The sequence below is a fragment of the Belonocnema kinseyi genome, chromosome 4 (assembly GCF_010883055.1).
Source record: "Belonocnema kinseyi isolate 2016_QV_RU_SX_M_011 chromosome 4, B_treatae_v1, whole genome shotgun sequence".
In the NCBI taxonomy this organism is placed as follows: domain Eukaryota; kingdom Metazoa; phylum Arthropoda; class Insecta; order Hymenoptera; family Cynipidae; genus Belonocnema; species Belonocnema kinseyi.
The window spans coordinates 44590791-44601345 of record NC_046660.1 but is presented as its reverse complement, the minus strand read 5'-3'; the positions used below and the strand labels follow the sequence as shown (position 1 = coordinate 44601345).

At 27.3% G+C, this 10555-nt stretch overlaps 1 protein-coding gene across 3 annotated transcripts in view; it reads left to right on the top strand.

Annotated features, from left to right (window-relative positions):
• LOC117171452 (OTU domain-containing protein 5-A) overlaps positions 1-8560 on the top strand; it is a 58930-nt gene extending 50370 nt beyond the window's left edge. For 2 of the 3 annotated variants that reach the window (XM_033358788.1, XM_033358787.1), the window contains exons 10-12: positions 5878-6033; positions 6196-6379; positions 8146-8560. In XM_033358788.1, coding sequence (XP_033214679.1) covers positions 5878-6033; positions 6196-6379; positions 8146-8291 — 486 coding nt within the window. In that variant the 3' untranslated portion in view covers positions 8292-8560. The remainder of the gene's footprint in view (positions 1-5877; positions 6034-6195; positions 6380-8145) is intronic. The other variant, XM_033358789.1, reaches the window with a different exon arrangement.
• Positions 8561-10555: the final 1995 nt, after the last annotated feature.

Below are 10555 nucleotides of genomic sequence, written 5' to 3'. Positions count from 1 at the left end.
TTATTTACAAAAAAAGTTCTTAGGTTCAAAAAAACATTCAGTGAACTGAAAAACTGTGGTCGGTAATATAGGTATTTAGCTGTGTCACATGCCCTTAATAAAGTAATTATTGGGCTTAAAAATATTATAATATATAAATTTAATTTAATTTCGAAATAAAGGGTTGATAATATTGATGAAGAAAATAATAACTAATTATTCCTCCAACGATAATTCTTATAAATAATATTAATATTGATAAATTTATTAAAAAAAGAGTCATATTTTACTATGAATGAATAATATATGTTTTAATTTTAAATTAAATAATGTATTAATTGAAAGTATACATTATTGTTTGTATAATTCATAAATATACAGAATAATAAATAAATTTGTTAAAATTAAAATTTAATCTTATAACTATCTTCCCTATTTAGTGTCTAATATTTTGCTTGGAAAGTCTGCTGTCTCAAAAAATAATAACTTTAACTATTGAAGCTATATTTAAAAAATAAAAAAATAAAATTTCAAAATTTAGGGAATTTTTTTAATGTGCTCATTTTATTAATTTTTTTCATTGCAATATAAAAGTGGATAACAATTTTTTATTTGTAAAAGTAGCTTTATATTACTGTATATAAATATTTGTTTAAAAACTAGTTTTTTTGTTGTTAGTGATTATTATTTTTTAACTCAAAATGTAACTTATTCCAGTTGATTATTTTATTATTTTAGTTGAAAAGTCATCCCTTTAATTGAAAATGAATATTTTAACTAAAAATTTAAGCATTAAATTTCTGGTCGACTATTTATCTCTTTTATTTGAAGATTCATGTATTTTTGTTGAATTTTCTTTTTTTTTTAAAAAAAAGAAAATGTATCTTTTGGTTTAAAAACTCAACTATTCTAGATGAAGATTTATCACTAAGTTGAAAATTCGTCCTTTTTGGTTGAAAATGCAATTATTATACTTAAGTATTTATCATTTTAATTGAATATTCATGTTTTTAGTTTAAAATTCAACTATTTTAGTTAAATATTTTTCATTTTCGGTGAAAAAATTCATTACTTTGTTTGAAACTGTAAAAAAAATGTTTAATTAGTTTTTTTTTGCTGCAAACTAATTTTGTTGTTGTTATAGATTAGTTTTTTTTTTTAATGAAAATGTAACTTTTAATTGATTATTCCATTATTTTAGTTAAAAATTCATCTTTTAAATTGAAAATGAATTTTTTTTTACAAAAAATTTAATTTCTGGCTTTACATCGAAATTTATTTTTATATTTTGGTTGAAAATTGATCTGTTGTAGAATAAGTAAATTTTCAACCAAAACATATTTTTCAAATAAGTAGATTAATGATAAATGGTAAATATTTAACTAGATAGTTAAAAATTTATCATTTTAGTTGAATATTCGTGTTTTTGGTTAAAAATTCCACTATTTCAGGTCAAAAATTCTTCATTTTAGTTAAAAATACATCACTTTGCTTGAAAATGTAACTATTTTGTAGAATATTAGTTTTGTTTTTAATTATTATTATTTTTATTTGAAAATCAGTTGTTTTTTTAAAGCTGAATATATAACTATTTCAATTGATTATTCCATTATTTCAGTTGAAAATTTCTCTCTTTTATTAAAAATTAATTCTTAAAAGCGTAAATTTTACTATTAAATTTTTGTTTGACTGCTTATTTGTTAAAAATTGATCTTTTTCGTTCAAAATTAAACTATGTAGTTCAAAATTTGTCATTTGTAGTTAAAATTTGACCATTTTTTTTGTTGAAAATTCATGTCTTATATTGAAAAATCGTATTTTTTTTTGTAGAAAATTAATCTTCTTGTTTAAAAATTAATCTTTTTGGGTAGAATTCAAGCATTCGCGTTAAATATTTATCATTTTATTTGAAAATTCAGCATTTTCATTGAAAATAAAACTATCCGGTTGAAAGTTAAACTCTTTTGTTAAAAATTCATCTTTTTGGTTAAAAGTTTTTGTTTTTTAATATCAATTACATTTTTCAACAATTTATGTTCAGTAGTAGGTTCTATTTTCTTGAAAAATCAACTGCTTGCTGTAAAAAGCTTCTTTGTTGAAAATTCATTTTGTTGTTGTTTAACATTTATTAAATCTGTTTTCATTTAACTATTCCTGTAGAAAATTTAAATATTTTTCGGAAAATCCGATTTTGTTGTTAAGAATTAGATTTTGAATACGAAATTAAATTATTTTACTTTTTGGTTGACATTTTATCTTATTTGGATCAAAATTCAACTATTTGGTTAAAAATTGGTATTTTTTATTTAAAAAATAAATTATTTTTTGAAAATTCATATAATTTGTGAAAAATTCGCTTCTTTTGTAGATAATTAATTCTATTGGTTGAAAATTCATTTTTTTCGGAGGTATAAAATTCAAATATTTTAGTTAAAGATTCATCAATTCAGTTGAAAATGTATCAGTCAGGTTGCATTTTTATTTTTTCAACTGCAAAATTAACCGTTCCACTTTTAGTTGAAAATGGACTTGTTCTAGTTCAGAAGTTCACAATTTGGATGTAAATTTGTCTTTTTTAATTAAAAATCCATTTATTTCGTTGAAAATTCACATATTTTATTTTTTTTTTAAATCTACTTTTTCTATATAAAATCTATTTTTTTGGTAGAAAACGTTTTTTTTATGTAAATCTCAACGTTTAGAAATTATTCGTTTTTTGTTGAAAATTCATCTTTTAGGTCAGAAATAAATTTACTTGGTTGAAGAATATAATATTATATGCTATAAAAATATAATTACTTTTAATAAAAAATTCATTTTTTTGGCTAAAAAATGATCTATTTGATTGAAAACTTGTTTTTTTTTTTTATGAGAAGGAATTTTTTTTTACCGAAAATTTAACTTTTTTATTGAAAATTTGTTTCTTTTAGGTTTGAAAATAATTTTTTGTTCTTAAAATGAAAACGAAAATACTATTCCAGTTGAATATTCCCTAATTTTCGTTTTTGGCTGAGCATTCATTTTTTCACTGTTAATTTAATTATTCAATTTATGGTTGAAAAATGATCTTTTTTGGTTGAAAATTCATCTTTTTATGTAAATATTCCATTTTCTGTTGTAATTAAATTTTTTCTAATTAAAAATTCAACTATTTGGTTGAAACTTGATCTCCTTTAATTGAAAATTCAACTATTACGTTAATTAATGTTTTTTTTCTATAGAAAATTAATCTTCTTGCTTGAAAATTAATTTTACTGTTTAAAAATTCATCTTTAAGGTTAAAAATTCTAGTAATTCAGTTAAATTTTCATAAATTTATTGAAAAATTCATTCACTTTGCAATTTTTCCTCTCTCGTTTTCATTATAAATTATAATTATAAATTTTATTGTTTGTTCGAAAATTCAACAATTTGGTAAAAAGACATCCTTTTTAGTTAAAAATTTAACTGTTTTGTTGAAAATTCGTATTTTTGGGTTTAAAATGCAAGTAATATTTCGTAAAACATATGCTTTCTGTTTAATGAAAATTCAACTTTTTTTTGTTTCAAAATTTGGCTTGAAAGTTCAACAATTTAGATGATCTTTTTTTTTGTTTCATGACTAAAAAATATTTATTTGATGAAAACTCTTCTTTTTAGTTATAAAATAATTTTTGTACATTTGTAAAATATTTACATAAAAATTTTCCATTTCAGGTCTTCATTTTAATGTGTTTATTTTCAATTTAACTCATTTTAAAATGCAGTTTTGAAAACTTAAATAGTTGAAAATAAACAAATCTTTTAAATTTAAAAATTTGGATGAAAAGTGTTTTAACTTGATCAATTGTAAATTTAAATTAATTAATTATTTCTTAAACTGAACTTTAGTTCGAATGTTAAAAATGGAACAAAAGTTGATTTGACAAGACGATTCTGAATCTCTTGAAAATTGAACAATTTACAGATTTTAACGGTAAACTTCTGATTAAAACTTAACAAACTATTTTCAATTTTTAAATAATTTCAAATTTTAACCCATTAAATTAAAAAATGCCTAACTAAAGAAAAGAATTTTCGATTAAATTTGAGTAATATTTGATTGTTCATTTAAAATTAGAAATAATAAATCAAACATTAAAAATTAAACATTTTGTAACTGAATTATTTGAAATAGAAAGTCTTGAATCGTTAAATTAAAAAAATTCCCAATTGAAAGAGGAACTTAATATTATAGGGATTTTTACCGAGTTGGAATGGAGAATATTTTGATTTTGAATATTAAATAAATTAGAAAAAGCATCATTTTTTATTTTCAACATTTTTATAGAGTTGGAAGGGAGGAAACTTTATTTTTCAATTTTCGTTAAATACAAAGAAGAAAATTTACTATTTTTTGAATTTTGATAAAATTAGAAGGGACGAAATTTTGTACATTTATTTTTTATGAATTGTTAGAAGTCATTTGCTTTTTTTTTACTGTTTTTAATAAGTGCAAGATGGCAATTTCTTATCTTTAATTGTTTTTGTGAATTGGAATTTTAAGAGGAAATTCAACTATTTGGAAATTATCTTTTTTGGTTTAAGATACAACTGTTTGGGTTTTAGTTTAAATATTTAAATAAATATTCAAAAAATTCTATTAAAAAGTTATTCTTTTTGGTTAAAAAATTAAACTGTTTTGTATAAAATCCGCCTTTTTTGGATTGAAAATTTTTTTTAGTTAAAAATCTTTAACTGCTTTATTGAAAATGGATTTTTTTGTTTGCAGATTTATCATTTTAGTTAAAAATTCATCTTTTGAGTAAAAAAATTTAACTTTTTCAATTGAAAATTTAATCATTCCAGTATTGGTATAGAAACTAATCTTTTTTAGTTAAACATTCACCTCTTTTGATCGAAATTAAATTTGTTTTTTTGGTATTGCTTCTGAAAACAAAATTGAGTTTAAAACAAAAATTTAATTTTTAAACTAAATATAGTTAAAAACGGAATATAATTTAAAAAAAATTATTTCTGGCTTCTTCAAAGTTGGGGGGGGGGGGCAGCATAAAAAGGTGTGTTACTCGAAATTTTACAAACGCTAAGCTAGCTCCAAATTATGTCTTTTGGTTTGAATATTAACCTGAAAAAAGAATTTAAAAACGATGAAAACTTTAACGAAATGAACTTTTCTGCAGGTTAAAGTAAACTTCCCTGTAATCGTGACGCGAATTTTCTTGCTTTTTGTATAATTTGAAATTATTGAAATTTCATTTGACGCTATAAAATGATAAAAATAACTGAGTTTTATTTGCAATCGCCGTTTTATGAGTCTGTAAAGCCTGCTAAATAAGTCATGATGAGAAAGCCTGCTGAAATATTATACATAGACATTACCAATCAAAGTCAAACAGCTAAGTTTTGAGCCGGCCCTACAGTCTCATAAAATGCAGATTTCGAATCTAAATATCGTACATCACTCACATAATTAACCATTTATTTGTGAGGAGCTCAATGTTTGCAGGGGCATCGCAATTTCTGAGACATTTAGAGTCTCACAAAAGAATTATTTAGAATAAATTTCGTACATCATTCATTCCATTAGGTCTGCTTTTATGAAGATAGCAATGTTTAAAGGAAAATCGCGATTACTTGTACATTCACAGTTCCATGAAATTCTTATTTCGGATGAAATATCGTACATCACTCGCGTTATTAGACCTGTTTTTGCGAGTAGAGCCATGTTTGCAGGGCACACCACGATTACTGGGACATTTACTGCGACATTTACCTTAAATGTTTAATCAGTTAAATTAGGAAAAACCTTGAATATTATCCCTAATATTGAGTTTGAGGCGGTACCTTAGCATGCGAGTGATGCAGGATTTGAAAAAGGATAAAAGAATGTGTTTTTACGTGAACCTTTGATTTTTTAAGCGATCGGCTAGTAGTAGTAGCACTAGTACCCTTTCGAGTGCACAGCATAGTCATGCTATCTTTCATTCGCACGGCAGCCGTGCACAACAACGAAGTCATACTTCTTCGCCAACGGCAACTGCAGCCTCTGCAGATTCTCTACGAAATTCCCCAAAGGTCTGTACAAAACAGACTCGTTTTCCCGTGGCTGCACAAATTCTTTCTTTTTTTGCTTTTTAAGTATAGATAACCCAAGTCTTGCATGCCTGACTTTCAAGTCCGAAAATTTATTTTCATTTATTATTTCAGTGACTAATTTTCAATTGTTATTTTGTGCAGGTCGGCGATTCAGTGCGTTATAGTAAAAGATCTCCACAGCACCAATCACCTCAAAATACAAGTATACCTCTTCTTCCAACGGAGTTGAAACCTGCGCCACAAGAGCCTGTACCTGGTAGCAGCAAAGAATCCCACACTTCTCCTGATATTTCCCTCTTTAATCGTCTGCCACCTGAAGTCTTCGGTAAGGGTTTGTTAGTTTTGGTAATTGCAAAATTTTCTTTTCAATTTCAGATTATATTTCAGGCTTCAAGTGAATTCGAGGTTAATTTTCCCCAAGTATAACGTATCACTGGATGAATGAAATTTTCCAATACTTTTTAATGAAAGTGATTGTGAATTCTCTTTTGTTAAAGCTTCTTCGGCTTTAACGAACACAATCACGTTTTATTTTTCCGATGTACAAGATATATGATGCATGAAATCTCCCAATACTTTTTAATGCAAGTGATTGTGAATTATTCTTTGTTAAAGCATCTTCGGCTTTAACGAATACATTTAAGTCTAATTTTTCTGTAGTGTAGCGTTACCACTGGCTGCATACAATTTTACAATATTTTTTAATGCAAGTGATTGTGAATTCTCTTTAGTTAAAGCTCCTTTAGCTTTAACGAACACAATCAACTTTTATTTTCCTGAAGTATAAGATATAAGATGCATGAAATTTCTTTCTACTTTTTAATGCAAGTGATTGTGAATTCTTCTTTGTTAAAGTTCCTTCGGCTTTAACGAAGAAATTTTTATCACGTATCTCGTGTTTCGCACTCGATTTTGTCCCTGAAAATGTATATCATTTCCATAACTGTATATTGTTACAATTCATAAAATGAATTTGTATTTTTAAGAGTTTATGGTAATTTCAAAATTTCTAAGGTATTTTCAAGAGCTTTTAGGTTTAAATATTCTAGGTAATTTTAAAAGATTCTAAGGAATTTTTTATTAATTTCATTAATTTGAAAGGATTTTTTATGGGTTTGTATTATTTGAGGATAAACCTTTTTTTAGATGTTTTTAAGATATTTTAAAAGGTTTCACAGGATTTCATAAGATTTCCTAGGATTTAAATGATTTTAAAGGATTTTAAAGCTCTCAAGGTATTTTAATAAATTTTTCCAAATTTTATAGAATTTGACAAGATTTAATAATATTTTAATGGATTTTAAAGAATTTATTCACGAGAAGTGATATTACAATTTTAGTTAAAAAATTTTTTTAGTTGAAAATGTAACAATTTTGTTACAAATTATTTTCCTTTAGTAAAAAATGTGCCTTTTTTAGTTAGAGCTTCAAATATTTAGATGGAAATTGATGTATTTTGTTGAAAATTTGCCTTTCTAGTGGAAATTTAATCTCTCAAGGTAATTGAATAAATTTTCCATGATATTTTCAGTTAGAAAATTGTTCTGTTTCGTCAAAAAATTTAGAATTCCAGTTGCAGCCTCATCACTTTAGTTAAAAATTCATGTATCTTGTTGAAAATGCAATATTTTTACTTGAAAATTTAGGAATATGAATTTCACTAAAAAGAACCAATTTATCTATTTTCGTTAAAAATTTCCTTATATTTTTCTTGCCTCCTTAGTTACTTCAACAAATGAAAAAACAGTTATTAAATTTTACATATGAATAGAACTATTTTTACAAATTTATATATTTAAAAAGGCTGACAAAACATTATTTATAATAAACTCGCGAAATTGTAATATACATATTCCGAGTCGATTGTTTTAAAAAATGCGAATACCTGAAAGAATATTGTGATACCTGAAAATGTCCGGGATTTTTTTTTTCCAGGAGTGGAGTCCCCTAAAAGTCCCCTATTTTCCCATAAAATGTCCCCGAGGATTACTGTGAAGCCTGACATTTAACAAAGAACCATTAGCGATACGGTAAATTTCACATTAAAAGTTGTATCGAGATGAAGAAAAGTGGTGCGATTTTTTTTTCTAGGTTTAACTGACTGGGAAGACAGTGATATACTATCAAAGGTGCTGGCAACGTCGCAACAAGAATATCTAGACAGTTTAAAACAAACTTGCACATCTAGTACTGCAGGATCTGAAACCAGTGAAATACTAGATTCTAACAATAGTTAATTAGCAACAATAAGTTATCGTTTTTTTTATAATTCGGAGAGATCAAAGCAAAAGATATATTATACATTTCTATATTGCAAGTGTCCTATAAACGTCTAAAATCAAATCGCCGGCTTGAAGCTGACTGCGATTTGCTCGTTTTCATTTAAACAAAAGTTTACGAGATATAACTTGGAATATAGTTTCTGAGCAGACGTAGACATTACGTACGGAAAACTGTCCTAAATAATTACATATACATATTATACATAAATATATATATATATATATATATAGATATAGATATTGATTTTATTTTTATTTTGTTTTAAAATTAAACAAGTAAATGGTTGATTTTGTTTTTCCTTTTACCTCTTTTGCCTCCCTTTTAATAAAATCTTGTGTACTGGGTGCATAAATATTTTCTCATCTTTGAATCATTAAATCCAGTTCACAAAATTCTTATGACGGAGTATGCGATTTCGCATAAATTACGGCCAAATTTTGTTTTCATCTTTCATTTCATCTTTGAAATGGGGTTTTATTGACAATTAGTCAATCGGTCGCGATCATCACTATTTATTCGATAATCGTAATTGTTCTTTCTTGATATATCATGAACAAAGCTTTGAAAGAGACCTGGTTGCATTATTTGTATCAAAATGATTTAAATAAAAAAATATATAACTTGAGCACAAAAATGGAATGTTATTGTTCTTTATTTTGTTTAGACTCTCCCCTTTTATGGGGTTGAGAGTCTTTACATAACCATTACCTTGCCCTGAGTTTCCGTTTCCTCTTACCACAACCAATCTGAAAATTGGACTCTATTCTAGAACACTAGTGTTGCGGAGTAGAGTAATAAGCATAATTATTAATTCTCCTTCTCTAAGGCCATCTGACTAGTGGGTTACGTGACCTGATTCCTTCCTTACCGACACTTTTTATTTCCTAACTTATTTTCGCACGAAGCGCCACACAGTGAGAGGAAATGCACTTTTTTCGTTTAAAAATGTCCAGAGCCTTCAATTTTGGTCCGAATTTGGCGCTTCCTCAGGCTTGAAAATTAGCCCATGTATTACTCTTACAGGTTTTTCTTCTACAATTCTGAATTGTATGATTTCATATTTCAATCACAGACTATAAATGCCTAAACGTATAACCTTCCAGAGCGCTTTTTTCGAAAAATGGCCTGATTCTTGTTTTATTGCAATTAATTGAAAATTGATGCATTTTTTGCGCCTGGGAAGTAGCAAACCGCCACCATGAGTGTACTCATAGCTAAAATAGTTCGTGGGCCCTCTGGCTGGTTTTGGAACAGCGCGTGGTCTACACGGAGAGAGAAATTGGCCTCCTAACCTCCCGAGGCTAGTGGCGCTAGTTGCTTATGGCGCTTGACTTGCTAACTTACCACAAATTGGCCAATGGCGCTCTAGGCGGGTCAGCGGTCTACGCTCTTGCATGACTGGTAGTGTGGTTTGCCCACTACTTGGACGCTGAGAGTGCAACTCGTCAGAATGAAAGATTAATGCGTTGCGGTCATCAGTAATATAAGTATAAGGTGCCAACGCCGGTCGGAATTGAGAGTTACTCCGAGTTGGAAGCCTGGAGTCCAACATTCGTTGTTTCTCCATGTTCCAACACTGGCACCCCCACGCTTTCAGTGAGAGTGGGACCACTAGTCTGATAGTGCTGCCGTGGCGCATGAGGCTGGTAAGCTAGGAGGCCAATTTCTCTTTCCGTGTAGTGGCATTTTCACCTAGGTTCGAACCGAGAATTTAGATTGAGTGCCTGTCATGCCTCACTCAACTTTCCCATTGTTAGAGATTACAGTCGGTTGAAAGAAATTAGCAATTAGCAAATATTAAGGAATTTAATTTTAATGCTGTGCATTCGGTTCATTACATAACGATAAGACGATTAAAAAAAAGAAAGAAGGAAATCGGTTAAAGACACTTATGGTCCAAAGACACTTATGGTGAAAACCCAATCTTTTTTCAATTAACGAAAAAAATAAATGAAATGCCTAATCTCTAGAAATGGTTCAAAATTTCAATACTATATCGCATTAATAAACAACTGTTTCCATGTAAAAGTTATAACAATCTGTTTTACTTTTGATTTTTAGTTATTCACAGCTTGAAAAAATCTGACATGAGAAATCCATCCCCCCCCCCTCCCCCCACATTTTACCAAAGGAGTTATCGTAATTTATGTACGGCCCTTTAATTTGTTCATTTTCAATGCTATTTTTATGATTCAAACCAAAAAGACGCACACTAGGA